The 23442-nt window shown below is 31.7% G+C and overlaps 2 protein-coding genes and 2 long non-coding RNA genes across 5 annotated transcripts; 3 read left to right on the top strand and 1 right to left on the bottom strand.

The window, feature by feature from the left end:
• The first annotated feature begins 1514 nt into the window (after positions 1–1514).
• Positions 1515–3960, top strand: VPE2 (vacuolar processing enzyme VPE2). Its single transcript, NM_001353768.1, has 9 exons — positions 1515–1716; positions 1963–2127; positions 2326–2482; positions 2570–2655; positions 2736–2920; positions 3049–3097; positions 3174–3374; positions 3452–3658; positions 3748–3960. The coding sequence occupies exons 1-9, from the start codon at positions 1549–1551 to the stop codon at positions 3883–3885; spliced, it is 1356 nt and encodes a 451-aa protein (NP_001340697.1). The 5' UTR covers positions 1515–1548; the 3' UTR covers positions 3886–3960.
• Positions 3961–4722: 762 nt separating this feature from the next.
• On the top strand, positions 4723–11178 carry LOC109120843 (uncharacterized). The gene is made up of 3 exons (XR_003247641.2): positions 4723–5573; positions 7552–10110; positions 10200–11178. It is a non-coding gene; the product is annotated as an uncharacterized lncRNA (long non-coding RNA).
• LOC138337772 (uncharacterized) lies at positions 6558–15489 on the bottom strand. The gene is made up of 2 exons (XR_011211179.1): positions 13178–15489; positions 6558–8135 (listed from the first exon to the last, which is right to left on the bottom strand). It is a non-coding gene; the product is annotated as an uncharacterized lncRNA (long non-coding RNA).
• A 1656-nt stretch (positions 15490–17145) lies between these two features.
• On the top strand, positions 17146–23440 carry LOC101264655 (54S ribosomal protein L24, mitochondrial-like). Of its 2 annotated transcripts, none has more exon segments than NM_001366801.1 (3): positions 17146–17381; positions 20437–20682; positions 22869–23440. In NM_001366801.1, coding segments are annotated over 2 exon segments (636 nt in total). In that variant the 5' UTR covers positions 17146–17381; positions 20437–20482; the 3' UTR covers positions 23305–23440.
• Positions 23441–23442: the final 2 nt, after the last annotated feature.

The following is a 23442-nucleotide window of genomic DNA, read 5'->3' as shown; positions in this document are numbered from 1 at the left end:
TATACTCAATATTTATTGTTCATAAATAAAAATGAACATAAGGAAAATATTAATATTTGAGAAGTGTATAGCCATACTCCACACTCCACTTGTAATGATTTCATTAGTCATTACTCCATTATTCTCTAACTAATAATTACAATGTTCTAAGCATTTAAATTTGAACTATTACTCTCTCCGTGCAATAATAATTGCACATGTGGGGTACTATTATGGGGTATTTAATACTATTCATTCATTTTATAAATTTATTGGATAATTTCACTTTAGTACCTAATTTGTCTTTATAGTATTTCTCTGTTACATTTTTTGATACATTCTATTTATTATAATCAAAAGTTGATATAGTAAAATTACTCTTTTATTTATAGTTTTTAAGTGTGAAAAGTCAAGTGGACAACTATTATTAGAGAGAATATTATTTATATAGTTAAGTCTTTGAAACATTTTATCACATAATTTTCCCTATATTCCAACACTCCCTCCGTCAATTTTTAATTGTAATGATTTCTTTTTATAGAGTCAAACAATAAGATTTTGATTAATACTTTATAATATAATTTTTTACATCTTATTGATATGTAAAAAAATTGTAATTTATAGTACTTTTTGTATAATTCTTGAATATCTTTTTTTTGTTTAAATAATCGAATTAATGTAATTTATTTTAATTTAAAAAAATAAGTTAAATTAATTTTCAAAAAAAACTCAAAGTAACAATTAAATGTGAATGGATGGAGTATTACTCTACTATCCTCTAACTAATTTCGCTGAATTTAAGGATTAGTAAATGGAGTAAGATCATAAATTATTTGCCCATTTAAATTAATTTTCAAAAAACGCAAAGTAACAATTAAATGTGGACGGATGAAGTATTACTCTACTATCCTCTAACTAATTACGCTGAATTTAAGGATTAGTAAATGAGTAAGATCATAAATTATTTGCCCATTTAAATATAATGTCGTTTGTTTGTTCAAATAAGTAGGCAAATTCTAACAACTCTCTTTGCTATATGATTGATGAACGTTTATTATTAGACTAATTACCCCACAAGGTAATACTTCTACTTAATTATATTACTATCACCTTTCTAAATTAGATGAACATCTTATTAAAAATATTTATCTCATATTATCTGATCACTTATTATATTAGGATGAAATTCATTATTTTTTTCCTATTTTACCCCTATAATTAATATGACTTTGGGAGTTTATTTTGAAGATTTAATTTTTTTTTCAAGAGGCTAATTATATGAATAAAGGGCAAAATAGTAAAGTTGATCAATATATTAATAGTCTCTTAATTATCATTTAAAACAAAAAGTGTCTAACAAATATGGACAGGAGGGAGTATATAGATCTTAGTCTAGAGAAAACAAATGTGGAAAAGTTTAACAACTTGACATATTTAAATTCATAACCGCCGCATAGAATAAGACAATTAGAAAACTCTATAAATTTAATTTGTGTTACTCAGTGGATTAACTCATCACCAATCAAAATTAAAGCTGGAAAAATATATAATTACTTTCTAAAATTCAAAATGTTTGCTAAAATTAATGTTGCATCATTCTTAATTATACTTTTTGTGGTACTAGTTGAGGGTAGTAACATGATGGAGAGTATTTTTGAAGATCATGAGAATTCAATTGGAACTAAATGGGCTGTGTTAGTAGCTGGATCAAATGAATGGTATAATTACAGACATCAGGTAATATATACATATATTTAATATTAATGTGATAATACACGTGCTAATTTCATACGAATCAATATTGAAAACGTTTCATATATTCCCTAGGCACGAGACCCAACTTGTCGAAAAGATAGTTAAGGATGAATAAGTTCACTTATGATTAAAAATAAAGTAATGAAAAGACATAAGTTTGTATGCAAAACCACTAAAAGAATTGTTTCTAAGATGGATTAATTTCTTAATTTGGGTAAAAAATTTCAGGCGGATATATGTCATGCTTATCAATTACTGAAAAAAGGCGGTTTAAAAGATGAAAACATTGTTGTATTCATGTATGATGACATTGCTTACAATTCCGAAAATCCTAAACCTGGAGTTATCATAAATAAGCCACATGGCCCTGATGTGTACAAGGGAGTACCCAAGGTACGTACGTATGAGTTCTGAGTTTTACAATGACGATTTTAAGTGCCACTGGCATATAATATTTGAGCAAAAATTGATGAATTCAACCAAACTCGTAATTGAACTTCTAATTCCACTCTTTGATGGTAATTAATTTCTTAAATCTAATGTGACTGTATATAGATATGATTAACTTTTTTATGAGATTTATATTTGTAGGATTACACGGGAAAACATTGTAATGCTCAAAACTTTTATGGTGTTGTCCTGGGAAACAAAAGTGCTCTAACTGGAGGCAGTGGAAAAGTTGTAAACAGTGGTCCAAATGATTATATTTTTATTTACTATGCTGATCACGGTGGTTCTGGTGTAATTGGTAAAGTTTTTTAATTTTCTTACTCCGACCAAAACAAAATATTGTTCACCAAAGTATTTAATTAATCTAATTTAGTCATATATTTAGATATGCCTATAGAACCATCAATTTATGCCAAGGACCTAAATGAGGTCTTGAAGAAAAAACATGCTTCTAGGACTTACGAAAAAATGGTAAGTATATATATACATATATATGTTATTGCATATATGATCGATGTATGGATAATGAACGTAGGTTTTTAATTAATTAGGTATTTTATCTGGAAGCTTGTGAGTCTGGAAGTATGTTTGAAGGTCTTCCTTATAAAGGTTTGAATATTTATGTAACGACTGCATCAAAAGCCGATGAAAATAGTTATGCTACATATTGTTCCCCAAAAGGTTATGAAAGTACTTGTTTGGGAGATTTGTTCAGTGTTTCTTGGCTAGAGAATAGGTATGTATATGTTTGTTACATTATTTAATTTGACATGCTTATTATAGAACAAAATATTTTTTAAAAAATATGATATATATTATATGTCAAATTAAACTAAACTATACTTCGTGATTTGTATAAATCAGTGAATTGCAGGATCGACAAGTTGAAACCTTGAAGAAGCAGTATCAACGAGTAAGATCACATAGTTGTTAATTTTATAAATGCTAACTTGTCGTTGAATTTTATTTTTTTTTTGGAATTCGATCAGATTCGTAAAAGAGTGTTAAACAATGGTACAGAAGGTTCCCATATGATGGAATATGGTGATCTACATATACATGAGGATGCTCTTTCCATATATATGGGTTCTAATTTCCCAACACATACTTCTTCTACCAAGAATAACTACGCCTCAAACTCGAGACATGTTAATCAACGGGATGTTCAACTCTTGTATCTCATATCCAAGGTGATTAATTAATCTTACATCACTTTAAATTTTGTAACTACGTAAAACAATGTTTAAATATACGACCAATGTTACAGTTTCAGAATGCTCCTGAAGGGTCTAGAAGAAAATCGGAAGCTTATAGGAAACTAAGTGAAGTTATATTAAAAAGAGAACATGTAGACAATAGTGTAAAACATATTGGACAAATTTTATTTGGAGTTGAGAATGGTCCAAAAGTGCTCAACATTGTTAGACCTGCTGGACAACCCCTTGTTGATGATTGGGATTGTCTTAAATCCTTTGTAAGTATATACTACACGTCTCTATGTTATAACAATGATCATATATACGTTGACAGTGTAAAGAAAATTAATGTTACATTGATGTGCAGGTGAAGATATTTGAGTCGCATTGTGGATCATTGACTAGGTATGGTAAAAAATACGTTCGTGGATTTGCTAATATGTGTAATGCTGGAATTCAAAGGGACCAAATGGATGCAGCTGCTAAACAAACATGTTCTTCTTGATTAAGGAATTAATTAATTACTGATCATGTAACTTGTATTAAGCAACTTCATTATTATTAATAAATCTTATGAATATTTATATGTTATAAGCTAAGTCATGCATGGTTTGCTTTGATGATTATGTATATATTGTAGCTTGATTTAGGTCACTCGTTTTAAGAAAATTGCAGCTTAATTAATAATATATTTAATGACCCAACCCAAACACATATTGTTCATTGATGTTAAATGGAAGAGAAAATAAGTTAAGGCCTTTAAGTTCAGTTTAAATAATCATTGATGAGGTAGAGAAAAATTAAACAAACTATAAAATCAGTAATATTTTTTGTGAGTAATTTTTATTGGACTTTTGAGAGAGGAAGTCTCGCTTTAGTCACCTAGTGAGTCTTTTTAACTTTAAAAATTAATGATGATAATAGCTAAAACTTTATAAAAACAAGACTTAACCCATCGGTGATCCCCTAAAATTGGCACTAACTTTCATTTAGACACTAATTAAACTTTGTTCATTTTAGACACTTTATGTAAGGTTCTATTGTGTCATTTTGACCTTTTTTTTTACAATCATCCAAATATAAAGGTGTGTGTAATACACTTGCTGATGATGTGTCGAAGTGACGAATCAAATAAAGACACGTGGTATATATATATATATATATATATATATATATATATATATATATATAAAGTTAATAATCAAATAATGACTTTTGAGTAGAAAAGAAGGCCACAGATTTGATGACATGTGTCATTTTAAAATCAAACAATAAGAAAAAAATAATTACCCCGTGCTCAACCCCGTCGTCTTCTTCACCCCACCCAACCCAGTTTCCCTCTCCACCCTCACCCACCCCAACCCCTACAACTCCTCCACCATACCAGCCACCAGATCTTCCTCTCCACCCCAACCGCAACTATTCCTCCACCCCACAAGCCACCATATCGTCCTCTCCGCCACCCACCACTCCAACTTCAACCTCCACCCACATCAAATTTTCAAGAGATACTTCCAAAAGAACTTAATTAGTTTGAAAAAATTATCTTACAAAAGTATGATGTTTTCTTCTTTGACTACTAGAAATTTGACCTAATGCAATGCTTATTTGGCAACAATTTTACAATCGTGGCAATAGATTATGTGTTGCGACAGTTATAACCGTTGCAATATATCCTTAGATCTAGTAGAACAATTTCTCATATAAAACCGTGGCATCATCTATATAATCACCTTAATAGAGAATCTATGGCCACACACTTATTAACCGTGGCAAAAAAATAGTCTGTGGCAACGGTTTGATTAAGTGAAAACGAAAAAGAATTGCCCAACCCACGAATTTTATGTGAAAATTTTATTTCCCTCCATCAATTTAGTCTGTGTCCTGCTTTTTTTTTCATTTTAGTGAATTAAGTCCTCTAAAATACATTTCCAAAAAACTTAAACACTTCATTTCTCTAAATTTCCAGAACCCAATGACTCCTTCATCTTCCACAACAATGTTTGTGCTTCGGTGAAGAGAATCAGTGGTCGTCTTCTTCGATGACTCCTCCATCTTCTACAAAAAAACATTTAGCTTCTCCTACGGTGGTCATTTTGGTCGATTTGAAGTGTTCATCTTAAGTGGAATTCATCTCCAAAAGTAGTCTTCTTCAACATTAAGCTTCTAGATAAAGAGGTGTACTATTTTAAGGTGAATTCTAAGTCCTCATTGTCACTATTTCGTTTTAGATGTACTATTTTCCAGAATTTGAAATTCCATTGAAGGGGCTTCTAAAAAATTGTAAAGAATAACAAAAAGGTTTGTTGAAATGTCTGTTATTTGTTCTGATCTAGGTGTATTATACATAATCCATTTGTAGTTTAGACTTTGTAACTCAAATTTTGTGAAGATTCTATAACTCTGTGAAAAAATCATTGAGAAGTTGGGTTTCAATTTTATAAAAGAACTGTTGTTTTGTAGGTTATTTTGTCCTAGGACTTTGGGTATTTTGATTTGCATTTTGAGTTTGGCCTATCTATGTGAACTTAAATTTCCCATTGATCGAAAGTTTGAAGTTATTATTGTGAAATTTAATTTTCATATCATTATGACTGGTTCCCAAGCTTACTGGTTTTTGGAGTTATCCCAAACAAACAGAGAATACACAAAGAACAGCTATTAGTGTCTTTCTAAGTGGATTTACGTCTTTACTGCTTGACTTGCCAATTTGTTGCTAACCCTTTGCATGACATGCTATTGAATCAGAAGCAAAGAGTAGAAATGAAAGTAGCCTTTAGAGTAGTTGTATTTGTATCCTATGTGGAACTTGACTTTCAGGAAGATACGTTGGATATTTCTAATTGGAGTATACCTCTACAAATGAAATTCCAATTGAACGGACGGATGCCTTCTTTACAAAAGTAATGCACTAGGTGTAGGATAAAGGACAAGATGCATCTAATCAAACGGAATTCAAAACTGCACATTACATTCAGGCACGGAATCCACTGTGAGTTAAACCATAGGGCATATGCACATCTCACCAGGATTAATGGTATATTCAAGCAAGTCTTGTTCACTATTATAATAAGGGTTCTTTCTCACCTAAGGAGTCGTAGCAGTTACAATAGTAGAACCCCAACATCGTATCTTTTATCATAAAAAGGTGATCTATCTAGCTTTAGTTTCCTCATGTTTTTGGGTGGCTAAGCCATTTTTAGTTTTATTAATGGTATGAAGTAGATGCATCCCTCCTTCTTTCCTCTAGCCATTTGTCCCATTCTTTCTTCTGGGAGTGAATTTTATGAAATTTAGCTCTTGTTATAGTAAATTGGATGATGTTGTAGCTAAGTATCAGATCTTTTTATTTTTGTTTCAAATATTCATGATAAATTACCCAATTCTCTCTTCCAACGTGGTAACCTGTGCTACCTAGATAGTTATCTCGTTGTCATTCATTCATTCGGAAGATTATTATTTAGAAGGACTTGTAAAAAGTAACTTATAAGTCAAAAGTTTAAAAAATTTATATACAAGACTTGTTCAGAAATTTGTTTTTGGAAAATAAGGGACTTCAGATTTAATATAATATCTAGAATTGGTTGTTTATTTGAAAGAATATAAATACTTTTGAAAAGGTAGAATAACATATAATAAATAAAATCTTTTAAAAGATGATAAAAGATAAGACTAATTGTTAAAAATCACTTAATAGATGAGTCACCAAATTTATTCTATTGTTACTCATTAGCTCTATGATCAGTACTAGCTGAAGCATAATACCAATGTACTATAGAATAAATTGAGGAATCAAACTATCAAGTAAAATATATGTTATGTATTGTTGTTTGGTTAGTAGTTTAAAGTGATCTAAAATGATCTCATCAGGACATTTCTACCATTTTTGTGAATTAATTTTACCTTATTATCTATAATAATTCTTCTTCTGTGTTGTAAGGCAGGACCTACCATGTACTATAGAATAAATTGAGGAATCAAACGATCAAGTAAAATATAGGCTATATAACTAAATTTCACTTACCGAATGACATAAATTAGATAATTTACAATCATGATTTAGATAGAAACAAAAAAGTACAAGAATATTTTCAAACTTTGAAAGGTAAAGTTTTGTTCATAGTGCTTGTACTCATGATTTTTTTTTTAATGTTTTGCTCATGTAACATAGGGTATTAAATGGAAGTTGGAGATAAAAGTTGGATGGATCTCCAAAGTTCCACTAATGAGTATATCCATGGAGTTAATGTTTTCCTGGATAAGGCATTTGAATGATCTTCTCAAAAAGATGAAACATTATGTCCTTGTAAGAAGTGCTTTAATTGTTATTGGCATTGTCGAAATATGGTGGAGGATCACTGATTTGTCATGGTTTGTTCATGGATACACCAAATGTGTTTTCCATGGAGAAGGGTTTTCCTCAAGAAATACGCTACATCCAACCAATGATGATGAAACATTCGGCAGACAAGACGGTATTGATAAACTACTTCAAGATACTTTTAGAAATGTAGCGGATGACCCGAGGCATGAAGGACTAAGAGAGGGACCATCTGAAGATGCAAAGCAATTCTCTAAATTAGTTAAAGAAGGGAAAGAAGACTTGTACCCGTGGTGTCAGAACTTTTCTATGTTGGATTTCACCATTCGGTTGTACTTGTTTAAATGCATTCACAAGTTGAGTAATGTAGCCTTTTCAGATTTGTTGGACTTGATAAAAGAGGCATTTTCCTTTGCTCAGATACATGAGTCTTTCTACAAGGCAAAAAAGGTGACAAAAATTTAGGTCTTCATTATGAAAATTCATGCATGTCGTAACGATTGCATGTTATTCTGGAATGACACTGTAAAGTTAGACTAGTGCTCAGTGTGTGGATTATTTAGGTAGAAGGACTTGACTAATAAGGTCACTAAAATTCTAGCAAAGGTTTTAAGGTACTTTCCTTTAAAGCCTAGGCTTCAGAGCATATTCATGTGTTCTGAAACATCTATAGCTATGAGATGACATGATATAGAATGACTCAAAGATTGAAATTTAAGACATCCTGTTGATGGGGAAGCTTGGAAGGATTTTGATTCCTTGCATACGGATGACTTTGCTAGTGATGCTAATAACATTAGATTGGGTCTTTCAAGTGATGATTTTAATCCATTTCGAACTATGATCATTTCCCATAGCACATGGTCGGTTATGTTGATGAATTATAACTTATCGCCATGGATTTGCATGAAGTCGAAGTATATAATGTTGTCAACGATTATTCAAGGTCCATCGTCTCTTGGAAATGATATAGATGTATACTTACAACCACTGATTGCAGAGTTGAAGGAACTATGGAAAGTGGGAATGGAAACATATGATGTTGTAACTAATCAAACATTCATATTGCGTGCATCTTTATTGTCGACAATTAGTGATTTTCTAGCATTGTCAATGCTTTCCGAATGGAGTACCCAGGGAAAATGGGCTTCCCCACTTGCAATCATAATACTTGTTCCCAATATCTCAAACACAGTCATAAGATGTGTTATTTGGGTCATCAAGCATTTTTACCTCATGATCATCCATATAGAGATAAAAAAATCCTTTAATGGTAAAGAGGAGCATAGAGTTGCACCTACTCCCTTATCAGGCGTACAAGTTCTTGAAGAACTTCGTGAATTCAATAATGTTTTTGGGAAGGACCAAAATAAAAGAAAACGAAAGAATGATGGTCCATGGAAAAAGAGATCCATATTTTTGATTTGCCGTATTGGGCGACCAACAAATTGAGGCACAATCTTGATGTGATGCACATAGAGAAAAATATTTGTGACAGTTTTCTTGGGACTTTATTAGATATACTTGGAAAGTCCAAAGATCATATAAATTCTCGCTATGATTCGCATAAGATGGGGATACGCAAAGAGCTTCAACTAGTAAAAGATTGTGATACTAGAAATATTCATTTGGCTAATGTTTGTTTCTCTATGTAACCAGATGAGAAAAGGTTATTTTGCACTGTTTTAAAATATGACAAATTACCAAAAGAATTTGTCTCTAATATATCAAGTCGTGTGCAAGTTGAAGATATGAAAGTATCAGGATACAAAAGCCATGATGCTCACGTCATTTTGCGTTACTTGATCCAGGTTGCTGTTAGAAAAGTGTTGCCCAAGAATGTGTCTTTGGTCTTAATTAGGTTGGGGATTTTTTTAGAGCCATATGCAGTAAGGTTATAAGAACAAGCATTGTTGATAAGCTGAAGGCTGAAATCATTGATATAGAATATGAGCTTGAAAAGTTTTTTCCTCCATCTTTTATTGATATAATGACACATTTGCCTATCTATTTAGTGGATGAAATTAAGCTTGGAGGCCCGACTCGTTTGCGTTGGATGTATTCTACTGAAAGAACTATGTGTGACTTCAAGGGGCTTGTTCGTAATCGAAAAAATCCAGAAGGGGCAATAGTATAGGGTTTTTCAGCTTTAGATTGTTTGACCTTTATTTCGAGATACCTACCTGAAAAGGTGAAGGCAACATTTAGTAGGTACCAAACCGAGGATGATGAGGACAATCAAATAGAGGAAGGTGATGCTTTATCTTTATTTCCTAAGACAGGTCATCAAATCGGAAGTATGAATAAAAGGAACCGAAAGACTTTTAACATGGAGAATCATGAGAAGTCTGAAGCTCATCGATATGTTTTTTTCAATACCAGAGATGAAAAAGTAGAGACATTCATCGAGTAAGATAAAATAGTCATTTGTTTCTAAGCATCATTTATATTTATGATAATGTACTTTACATTGTTTAAATTGCATATCATTCTTGCAGGGAACACAAGAATTTAATTTATAATCTTATCAAAGGAAATGCATGGATAAAAGCACAAATCCATAGTAGAGAATTCAGTGATTGGTTTAGGGATAAAGTTAAAAATATAGAAGTTTCCAATCATTTAATGGCTAGCTAAAGGACCTAATTTTGTGGCTAAAAGATACACTGGATATTTCATTAATGGACATATATTTCATACAAAGACACGGGATGTCCCTTGCAAGACTCAGAATACTGGAGTTACTTTGTCAGCATCAACATAGTTTTGCTAGCGCTAGGGACCAAAATCCTATCGATGGAATGGTTATCTATTATGGAATTATTCAGGATATCATTGAGATTTATTATTGGGGTTGCTTTAGTGTTGTACTTTTTCAATGTGATTGGTTTCATAACGAAGTTGATGAATATGGATTGACTCGGGTATACTTCAATAAACAATGCAATACAAATGATTCTTTTGTACTAGCATCTCAAGTGCATCAAGTTCTTTTTATGTGGAAGACCCAATTGAGAAAGATGTATATTATGCAAGACATAAAGTTCCAGTGGATTTGTATGATTTAGAGGAAGCGAATTGTCCTAATATTAAAGAAACATTTTGGAGAGAGACTAACGATGACATTGGTTCATCAGAAAGAGTACTCGATGTAGATGTTAGATGGTCAAGAGAAGATCTCCTTGTTGATATCATTGATCTGCCTATCTTAGCACAACATTCAGAAGATGTAGCTATAGAAACACTTGAAGAGGAGGATGACTTTGATGATACTGATTGGGATTAGATGGAAGCTGATGATTGACAAAGGATCTTTTGAACTTGTTCAATACTGTCGCTTCTATATTTTTATGTACTGTGTAATAAATTCCTTTTTGAGTTGCATCATATAAAGTATAAATGTCGATTGTACTCTACTTGGTTTCTGCCTATTTGCTACTGCTAGTTGCTTGATTTTTGCTAATTTGTTCTGGAATATTTTCTTGTTAATGTTGGTACTATAGATATATTAGTTATTAACATTCTTTATTTATTTATATGTTATACTTCTCTTTGCATCTTCTATCATTGCTTGTTATTCCTCTTCAGCTTGAATCCATTGCTTGTTATTCCTCTTCCCCAAGATAGAATCTTTCTTGTTGATTGGTTGAAAAGTGATCCACTAACCAACATTTTTTTTCAAATAAGAAACAAAAGGAGCATAGTTCTTTACACACTACTGACCCTATTGTTGTTTGTTCTTCTGACTTTCATTGATTATGTTATTCACTTTTGAAAATTCTGCACTAAGAGGCTTTTTATGTCTTATTTTTACAAAAAATTTGGATAGTCATGAGTCAAAAAGAGTCTTCAAAAAGGAAAAAAAGCAAAGACATATGCTAAAACTGACATTATCATTCTTGGAAAATAAAAAAACGACGGTTATTGACAACAAATGAAATTGTTCAAGCTATAAAGTTAGAGAAATGACAACTGCTTAAGTTAATAGAAGAACAAGCAGTAGCACCACAACCAACGTTGGACCCACAAGATAGTGTCACGTAGGTAAAAAAAGGATAGAAAACTATTATTAGAATAAGTTTAGGAGGATAATAGGACCTTCGTATAGTATAAGTGTGTCTCTGAGATTTCGAGCATAGATTGAGGGGGTACTTGTGCATTATCCCAAACTAATTACTAGGAGTACTTGTAATAAGTTAGTTTGTTTTGGTAACCTATCTGTAATCACTGGTACTTGTGATATTGTAACCACTTAATTAATTATATTATATATAAAATATCCTTTTTATTCAAAAAAAAAAAGGGAAAATGCGCAAGCATTCCCTCAACCTATGTCCGAAATCCCAAAGACACACTTATACTATACTAAGGTCCTATTACCCCCTTGAACTTATTTTATAAGTAATTTTCTATCTCTTTTCAACTTATGTGGGACTAGCTTGAATAAAAACATCAACCAACATTGGGCCCACAAGATAGTGCCACGTAGGCAAAAAGGGTAAAATATTAATAAAATAAGTTCAGGGGGTAATAGGACCTTAGTATAGTATAAGTGTGTCTCTGAGATTTCGGACATAGGTTGAGGGGGTACTTGTGCATTATCCAAAAAACAAAAAACATAAAAAAATAATGTGAAAGTGACATTTTGTTTATATATTCGTCAAATATGTACCGCGTTAATTAATAATAAATATGTATTAAAAATAAATTATTGTGTATATATATTATAGGAAACTTACATAAATACACTATAGTAGAAAATATTTACCATTTATAGTAATAACATATTTTTTCACTTGATCACTTTTAATACATTTGTAATACAATTTTAATACATATTCAAAAAATAATTTATTATTTACATATACTACAAGTTTTATTGATGAATAATATATTTATCACATATTTTAATACATTTATAATACAATAATGTGTCGATTTCTTTTCAAACAAGCATAATATATTCTTAAAAACAATTATAATACATATATATTTTATACGTAATTCACTTTTAATACATATTACAGGTTTAACATAGCGTTGCTATAAATGGTAGTAATAAAAAAATATCGCTAAAATCAGTAATTATTTATTAAAAGGTATCAATCTAAGTAATTTTGTTCTATATTATATTGTTAATTAGTATAAAACATTTTTAAAATTAACGTAAATCTTTTAAGATAAAAAATGTACTTAAAAGAGAGACATGAAAATTCAACATTACATGGCGAATAGTCCAATGGACCTTTATACTTGTATGAGTTTGTATTCTAGCTCATTCTACTTAATATTTTGCCAACTGAACCCTTAAATTCTATTTAATATGAGATTTTTAAATCCTTTGATCATTGATCAATCTTATATGACATTATTTTGTTGATTCAGTTATAGCGCATGGTTTCACATTTTAAAAAGCGAGTGAAAGCAATGAATTTGCTTTAAAATAATTAAATTTAAAAAAAAATAAACTTCCAACCTTTTTCTCCTCTTCTCCCTTTTCTGAGAATACAATGCAGATCTTAGTGTCCCTTGCGAGGTTATTTTCATTTGCATTTTCACCTTTTCTATCCGTTGAACTCCGTTAATGATTAAGTGTTTTAGTGAGTTTTCACGTTATCCATGGAAGTTTCAGATGTTGACAAGAAGCCTGATTTTTCTCCGGTGGCTATAGGTCATCCATGGTTGTTATGTGATGATTTTGCTTCAATTTGAGATATGACAATTCTGTTCATAGATTTTTTTGTGCTGAGATCTGGATTTGGTTGTGAGTGGTCTTCTTCTTCGAATTTCAAAAATCTGCCATAAGATCCAACAATAAGAAAACATTGTTCATATTAGTTTTGAGATCTGGGTTTGAGTTTGATTTTCTGAGCTTCATAGTCATTTTTCAAAGAAGACAAGAATTAGGAAAAAGGAGATCAATGATAAAAAAAAATTATTTTTTAATATTGTATTTATTCTTTTGTGGCCACTTTTTAGCCTTCCCAAATTATCTTTTCAATTGAAGTTTAAGGAAGAAAGAATCATGAGTATTTGGTTCTTATTAGATTATTTTAGTTTTTTTAAAAAATAAATATTATTTGCCTTTGACTTGGTCATTGTTGGACCTTAGTTGAACACTTCTTTATTTTTTACGAATAAATGGGCATGGTCCATTAAAAAAAAGGAAGAAGGAAATTGATTCATCATTTGAGCTATAAATTTTAAATTTTCATTTTTTTCTTTTTATTGGAGGTTTTAGGTCGAGGAAAAGTGAGAGAAATAATAATTATTTTTAAAAAAAAAATTGAAATCTTTATAATTTTTATCTTTTATTTGAATGTCATATTTAGTTAATAATTTAAAAAAATGTTAAAAAATATAGGCTGAAGTCATAGGCAGCCCCTTGAAGTTGTCCGCATAATTCACTTAGACACCTCAACTAGGACATGTTTCAATTGAACACTTAAATTGTTCAAAACATATACCCATTAAACACAAAAAGCTTATGTGGCAAGATAAGTGTAATTTCACTGTCCTTGAGCGCGTGAATAGATCCCAATATTATTATTTTTATTTTTTTAAAATTGATTTTGTAATTTCTTGAAACTTAGATATATTATTAAATAACTAAAATTAATAATTTAGTTCAACAAGGATCTCTTAATAAAAAAAAGGAAAACAAAACCCATTATCCTTCAACAATCTTCTTCTTCAGAGCACTCTGTCTTCTTCAGTCTTTAGAAGATCTTTGACACTTTGTTTTGGTTCCGCTTTGTTTTGGTTCCAATTTTTTTTCTTAAAGAGAAACTGAATTCTTACTGACCAAATTCCTAAGCCACCATCCTCCGCCTCACCCCTTCCCCATATACTTTCTTTCTAGCATTGTTCCGTCATTCTCGATATGATCAGCATTATCTTGGAGTTTTAGAAGAGAATTTCATAAAATAATAATAATAATCAAATTATGTCAAAAATAATTTCGGTAAAACATTATTTTTTCCGGCAAGGCTAATACGAATCTGAAGTTATTTTCTTAAAATTGTTAAAAAAATTAATAAACCTTAATAGAGGAATTAAAAAAATATGTGAATCTGAATTAAAGTTTTTTAAAAAAAGAGGTGAGATTTGGAGAAATAGCACAAAAATGCTAATGAATTTTAGAATGAAGGAGACGGGGCAGGTGTATTAGTGGGAAACAAAATCCTTGTGTGAATTGTGAGGGGAAAAGTGGAGTTACCATTATTATTGAAGTGTGTAACGGGTATGGAGGTGATGTAGTAGGGTTACTGCTATGCAAAGAAGAAACAAAGAAGAAAGGTTCTTTTCATATTTCTATTTTATTTATTTTTTTGGCTAAAAAAGTAGTTTTATTTTATTTATTTTTTTAATGTTATTAAAGGGTCAATGCCATATGTCTTTTTTTATTGGTTATTGTACCATATCATCCGCGAGTGTATGTAACTTCTCTCTATTTTTAATTGATTGTCAGAAAATGTTTAGTAGGAATATATTTTAACTAATAAAAGTGTTCAATTGAAACAAACCTTAGATAAGGTGTCTAACTGAATTATGCGGACAACTTTAAGGGGTTGGGAATGACTTAGGCCAAAAATATACTATGACATGACATTAACATATATGATGTGGATATGATATGTCATTTATGTTAGGGAGAGTGAGCTAAACACATGTTTGGAGGGGTTCAAAAATTTCATTTCAATTAAACTTAAGGATTTAGTTGACAAAAAGTCAAGTAAAAGAGTTCAGAATACAAACTCATACAAGTACAAGGGTTCACCAAACCATTTCGCCACATTACATTAACAATGAAGGAGAAAAAAAAATATATGAAGTGAAATTTTTTTGTCATTAATACTAAAAGTCAAATTTTTTATATTGATATACACCAAAACACATTCTAACCAATAAGTAAACAAAAAATAAATTATATTACTCCTTGCGTTCACTTTTATATGTCATATTACGTTTTTCGAAAGTCAATTTGATTAATTTTTATAGTTAAATTAGATTGCATTAATTTGATATAATTTTTAAAAAATTTAGATATTAAAAAATTATACAAAAAGTATTAAAAATCGAATTATATTACATATTAATATGATAAAAAAATATATCGTAAATATGAATAAAAATTCTTATAATTTAACTTTTTAAAAAAATCATAATAATTAAAAATGAAGAAAGAACATATATATTAGCATAATAACGATGATAAAGTTGTCATGCAAGAAAATTGAAATCATGTCTTTAGTTTCCTAACGACTAACGTTGATTCCTGCAATATAATGTATATTTTTTTTATGTCATGCACGAAAATTGAAATCATGTCATTAGTTGGTATTGGAATTAGTTATTAATTAATATTTAATTATTTTAATTATAAATTTGATAATAATGAATATGAAAAAATGGAAAATTATATTTAATTTAATCTTTTTTTCTTAAAGGATGTGAAACATCTTAACAATTGAAATAAAGAGAGTGTAGTGTTTTAGTTTTATTGATGGATGAACTTTAAATGTTATTTTTTAATTTCATGATATTAAATATCGGGAAACTTTCACATATAGCTACTTAAAAATAATTAATTACTCTCCATAGCTATAGTTTGATTATTACAATTTGTAGCTACATGTTATATGGAGGAGAGAGGAGAGAGATGAGTGAGACTAGGAGAGAGAGAGAAGAGAGGTGCGAGAGAGGGGGAAAAGAGTGGGAGAAAGGTGAATTGTATATGAATATTGGTTAGATAATAGGAGAGAGGCGCGAGAGAGGGGGAAAAAAGTGGGAGAAAGGTGAATTGTATATGAATATTGGTTAGATAATTGTATATTATACATATGTATTTGTATATATGGCAAGAGAGGGAGGAGAGAGACGAGCGTGACTGGATAGGGAGGAGAGAGGCGAGCGAGATCGAGAGAGGGAGGAGAGAGGCGAGCGAGAGAGAAAAGAGAGTGGGAGAGAGGTGAATTGTATATGTATATAATTCTATATTATACATATACATTTGTATATAGGGCAAACGAGATTGGAAGACGGAGGAGAGGCGAGCGAGATTGGGAGAGGGAGAAGAGAGGCGAGCGAGAGAGGGCAGAAAGTGGGAGAGAGTTGAATTGTAGATGTATATAAGTTAAATAATTGTATATTATATACATATTGTATTTGTATATTCTGGCGAATTATACATATACTAACATGACTAATTATACAAAATCGAAGTCAGTTCGCGTAATTAATGTATAGTGTTAGTTGCAAGTGATAATTATAACAAACAATAATTATGATGAATAATTAAATAATATAAATTTACTTTGTTGAATGATTTTTCCAAACTTAATAATTTTACTAGTAATATTATAATTGCGAAAAATGGTGAAAACATGATTTTAATGTTTTACACTCTCCCCATTTCAGTCACGAACCCTCTTTCTCAAAAAAAAAAAAAGCCGCCGCCGCTCCACAGTCGAAGACCTCCGTTCAGCCATCGACCCTCTGTCGCTACTCCACAGTCGAAGACCTCCGTTCAGCCATCGACCCTCTGTCGCTACTCTACAGTCGAAGACCTCCGTTAAGCCATCGACCCTCCGTCGCTACTCCACAGTTGAAGACCTCCGTTCAGCCATCGACCCTCCGTCGCTACTCCACCGTTGAAGACCTCCGTCGCTAATCCACAGGTACGTCATAATCTGTCAAATTTGTTTTTGTTTCATTTGGGATGTGTTTGGTTTTTGCACATTTAGTTGGTTTTATGTTAATGTGCTGATAAAAATAAGTGTTGTTGTTGCATTCTGGTAGCTACCTCTACCTCTAGAAATGTGTTAGTTGAGTTTGGATCGATGTGTTTTTCTCCTTTTCTGATTGTTTTATTCACTTTTTCTTACTTACAAGTTGCATCTTTTTGCCTTATTTTTCAATGTTTGCTTTGCTGTTAGATGGATTGCTCTATCAGACTTCTTTTAGTGGGCTGTGAAAGGCCTGGAGATTGCTCGGTCAGACTTGTTTTTGTTTGGGGGGGGGGGGTTGGTTGTTTGTGGAAGGCCCTAAACATTACATTGTGTTTATGATCAAGCCTACCGGTCCTTCGGAACGAACAATCATTCCCTTGAAACTAAAGTGAAAATGCCTCTTTAAGATTATAGGACACACAAGAAGATGCCTAACCTTCGGTGTGGGATGAGTTACAACTTAAAACATTTGATGAGTACAAGTGAAAAATATGAGTACTCATGATTAATTGGAGCGTGCATAGCGTAACATGAGGTCTGACATTATAAAAGAGAATGGGTCTAACTTCGACACCATGAAGATAAGTGAATTTTGAGTATAGCTCAACCTCAAAATTTAGCTCACAAAACTTATCCAATAAAATAAAAATAAAAAATACGATCAAATTTTTGAGTTTGTCCAGTAAATTGATTGAATAGTGATAGCCACAATTAAGTTCATCGAGAGGATTATGACTATTGTTAATCAAGGATTAATGAACGCTTAATCATTATACCAATTGAAATCAATATTCACTAATCACTTTCTGACTTTCCAATCTTGAGTAACCTAATGATCTTATAAATTTGGCCACATGTAAGTAAGCTCTCCCCATTTTTTAAAGTTATTTATTAATTAAAGAGAACAAAGGAAAAATATAACACAAAGTACAAACAATATTGACAAATATCCTTCATAAAAAATGAAAGAGTCTTTTATCTTAAAAAGGACTATGCATTTTTGTTGACAGTTGCAACGACAAACATGTGATGTCGTAATTGTTTTAAAAATAATTGAGGAGTCAATGTTCTTGAAAATTGGAGTTCACAGGAAGTTGACAAAGCTATCAAGAGTATGTCGATGATGGTCCTTGGTGCAATCTTTTGGTGTTCATGGACAGGGAGGAACAAAGATGTTTTGATGGAATTTCAAATTCTAGAAATCTTTTGCTAAACAAATGTCTTGTTAGCCTTTTTAGTTGTTCCAAATTGACCACCTTAAATAATATAGAACTCTTCTTGGATTTTGTTAGCTCTATAGTTTAGAAAGAGGCTACAAATCCTTTTCTTACGAGCTTAACTAATCTATCCTTGTAAAGCTTGCATCTTCTTGATGCCTTTAAATGTATCTACTTATTCATAAAAAATAAAAAATAAAATTGAGTATTGAAATTTAAAATATAGTATATCCTACTATAAAAGAAAATAAGATGGTCAATTATGGACAACAAAAGAATATCCTTTAAGGTAGAAAATTATTTAATGAAGGAGATGCCAAAGGTTGGCATTTATTTTATGTTTGGTAATAATAAATACAATATTTGTCCTTTTGCCGTGGAGTTATGTATTGGGTTTTTTTGTAACAGTCAAAAGTCTCCAACAATTTACTTTATTTATGATGCACATCTTGCTCTCTATATGGATTGTCTTCTTTTTGTCAATCATTCTTAAATCTTTATGCAAAATCTCACCTTTTATTGTTTCTTTTGGCTCCTTAAGGTTCAGTTTTGGACTAAATTTTTTAACATTATACTTGCTTCAATTTCATGTATAGGGAACAAGTTGTAAGTGCATAGATATAGTTCAATTAACGGTTCCAATATCCAACAAAGTCGAGCCTATTGGCGCCAACCTCTCCATCTCCTTAGTTAAAAAAAAAGTCAATGTATTATTTCTTAGAAAATCATAATTATTGTATTCTAGACTATTTTTTTGATTCAATACACTTGTATTTTGCTTAGAGTTTGTTTGATTTTTTATAGAGTGCTTTAGTGATAATGAGTTTGTTTAGTATAAGTACCAATACTAGTTAATCCTATTAATGACAATTGAATTTCTTGCAAGATCAATTTGTGTCCACCTAGTGTTGTCACTTAGCTTTAATTTGGTAATAATGTGTTTGTTTAGCATAACTATCAAAACTATTTGATTCCATTGATGACAAAATTGATTTCTTGCAAAATCGAATGTGTCCACCTAGTATTGACATTTAGCCTTAATTTGCTGATAATGTGTTTGTGTAACATAAGTGATAACAATAGTTGAAACTATGACAAAATTGATTTTCTTGCAAGATCAATTTATGTCCACCTAGTGTTGAAGCTTAAGTTTTAATTTGGTGATATGAGTTTGTTTAGCACAAGTGTCAACACTAGTTGATCCTATGATGATAAAATTGATTTTTTTGAAGATCAATTTATATCCATCTAGTATGAACACTTAGCTTTAATTTGGTGATAATGTATTTGTTAAGCACAAGTACCACCACTAGTAGATCCTATTGATGACAAAATTGATTTTCTTGTTAGCTTAATTTGTGTCCGTCTAGTGTTGTTGCCACTTAGCTTTAATTTGGTTTAACTGTTGGAGTTAGTTTGTAACAAAGTATATTTGTTTGATTTGTCCTAGACTTCGGTTTAGTTGTTGACATTAGTTTGGAACTAGTTGGTTCTATATTAAAAAATTTACGTTATTTTTTTTGTACTTAATAACATAACGTTCACAATTTGTTTTTTAATTTTACATATATTTATTATTAATTAACGCAATATACAAGTACAAAACATGTACACTTAAATAGTAATCATAAAATATATAACAAGTTTATTAAAAAAACTATTCTATTTACTTTATACTTAGATGCAAATAAAACATATACTCAAGATTTACCAAGAGCGATTTGGAAAATTGTTGTGCAGGAATAAAATAGAAACATATAGTACTAATTTTGAGCTTCAAGTTTCAGCTCTAAAACCCTAAACCTCAAATTCCATCAAAATTCTGGAGAAGAAATGGCGTTTAGATCCAAGGAAATGATGAAAAAGATAGTGAAGAATATAGGTGGAGAGAAGAACTTGGCATCTGGAGTTAAAGAACGGCTTGAGAAATGCGTGCCAAATGCAAAAGTTGTCATGGGTCGTGCTCAGCGTGGCCTCTTCGCTGGCCGTCACATTCAGTTTGGCAATCGGGTCAGTGAGAAAGGTGGAAATACGTGAGTTTCTTCTTCTTCTTCTCAATTTGAAAAGCGATTTTCTATTTTCTATTTCTAGGCTAAATGTCAGATTTTGATTTGTTGTGCTCTGTAGATTCTGTGATATCCTTGCTCAAATGTTCTTCTGATTTTTTACTTCACATATTATTATTAGTTAGATATGTTTAGGAATATCTCCATTCTCCCATTCCCTCAATTGAAAGAATATTATTAGTTTGTTTTATAGTTGTCAATGGCACTATATTGTGTCAAACATAGTGGTTTGAATAGTTTTCATCTAAAATGTACATTTATTTTTTGAAAGTTTGTGGTAAACTGGAAGTTGGGTGTGACTCTGTAAAATATAGTTCTAAAAGTGAAGTATCCTAAGGGGCTAGAAGTTGTTATCAGAAGACATCTTCTGTTTTACAGTGTAAAGTCATCTTTTATAACGCTTACCATGAATACAGTGGCAACCACTTCAAACAATTTATTTATAGCCAAAAGTGATTTTATGTCTTGTTCTGCTCAAGACTATATGAGAATTCAGGAGAATTGAAAGGATTGCTTGGGTAGCAAAGACACTGTTTATCACCTGTTTCACATCATCAAGAGAGTTTCATGTCATAGTGCTAGGGAACTCCTAGTAGTTCAACCACATAGATCATGTAAAGGCATTTGAACTGACTAGCAAATAATAAGTTTGGGTTTGGGTCCTTGATCACAAGGCGATCATCTTTTCTCATAAGGACGCCATTTGAAAAGGAATATCAAGCCATACACAAACCTGCAAAGCCTTAAATTTTTTTTGTAGGCCTCCAATTTTCATCCTCAGGGTATAAGTTCTGATAGAAGGCCAGTATTCTTTGATATGTTGTTTATCCTCAATAACTGTGTCTGCAACCTTCAATCTTTCGATGCAGTTATATCTCCTGTAGGACTTGGAAACACTTTGGAAAAACATAATGTTTCTACCTCCTTCCTTAAACTACAAACATCTATTTTTGTCTCCAAGAAACCTCCTCTACCTTTGCCAGCTGTTGGACTTCGGTTTCCAAGTTCATCATGTTAATTTTCTCAATTTAATTTGGTATTTATAGTTGTTTGCTCTAGAATCAGCAGAGGCTCCAAAGCATTATTTTTCTTATTTCTACTTAACAAAGACTTTTCTGTTTCATATGGAGGAAATATCCTCCTTCTGATGTTAAGAGTTTTTTAAAAAAAATACAAAAGCATTAGGGCTAAGTAATAAAATGTGAAGCAAGGCAGAACTAAACAACATGAACAATAAAACAGCTGACTGACCGATGACTACAACAGATATACTGAACAATATTCTAGGGCTGCAAGTGATCCTTTAGCTAAAAGAAGTGTCCATCAATGCTTTGGTTTGATAGATGTTCCAATCAATGCATCTAGAATACCGTTGTCTGTCCAGATGATATAAGGTGACTTTGCTGATTTAGGAGATGCAGAACAAGGGGAAAAAGATTCACAAGCCCGATTTTCCTCGTATCTACAAATATGATCATAAAAAATCAGTTCTGGCATCTCTTCCACTTTGACATAATGCTTCTTTGGGCTTTCTGGATGATATGCTGATGACTTTGACTTCATTTGATGGTTGAAGTGCATGTGGAGATTCTCCAATTTGCACTGGGATATCATCGTGATCTAATCCAATTTCCTTCAGAAAACAACTCATGTCCATGGCCTTTCCCTGTGCTTTGTCCCAATTTTGATGATTATGGAGAAATTCCTCTTCTGCAACGAATGGCTATTTGCTTGAGTTTGTAAGATCAGCTAGTGCTTGCCTGCCATCCTTTTTCTCCAGAGCTTCAGAATAGTTCTCTTTTCTTCCTGCACCAAATTTGTTTCTAGAGGTAAATACGATCTTTCCCAATAGAAATCAGATTCGCGGAAATATTCTTCTTTGATGCTTGTACGGCAGAAGGCTTTGCCGAGTTTGATATATCCATTATCAACTAAGTGCTTTTCTTCTACCTATCCCTCCTCACTTAATTCAGATGTAATTGCCTGTAGTTGCTTGAAACTTTTAGTTGGCTTGCAAATGCTGGTATTTGTAGTCTGCTGCCTTTGGATTGTAGGTCATATTTTTAACTGCAGTGTCATATGTGGTGAATCATAATAAACTGTCATTCTTTACTTCCCCCAAAAAATAAATTGTGATTTGTTTATTTGAACAGGTCTAGGAGGACTTGGAAGCCTAATGTGCAAGAGAAACGGCTTTTCAGCTACATCCTCGATCGCCAAATTCGTGTGAAGGTTACAACTCATGCCTTGCGATGTATTGACAAGGCAGGTGGTATTGATGAGTACCTGCTGAAGACACCTTACCATGAGATGGACACTGAATTAGGCCTGTTCTGGAAAGCTAAGATTGAGAAGTTGTACGAGGAGCTTGGTAAAATGGAGGTAGTTTTCTTTACACCCGAAGAAGAAACAAAACTTGAAGAGCAATTTAAGGAAGTGAAGTTGGAAGAAAGAGCAGTCCGTAGGGAAGCCAGAAGGAAGATGTATGGTTGGTCACCAAAATCAGAGGTAAAAGCAGATTCTGAAGGAACTGACGGAGAAGGAAGCTTACCAACTGATTTCCATGAAGGGATGGTCGCCAATGCTTGAAAACACAGAGAAAATGTTGTTGGCTTCCAAGGTACTTGCTGATATGAAGGGCTTCTTTTGTTGGTCGTAGTGTCTTCGTGTTCCTGATATTTATTCATATCCATGAATTTTGCCTAGCATCTGCTTTAGTGTAATGTT

The sequence above is a fragment of the Solanum lycopersicum genome, chromosome 8 (genome assembly GCF_036512215.1).
Source record: "Solanum lycopersicum chromosome 8, SLM_r2.1".
Taxonomy (NCBI): domain Eukaryota; kingdom Viridiplantae; phylum Streptophyta; class Magnoliopsida; order Solanales; family Solanaceae; genus Solanum; species Solanum lycopersicum.
Note: the sequence above shows the minus strand (reverse complement) of the source record. Positions and strands in the feature narration are given on the sequence as shown.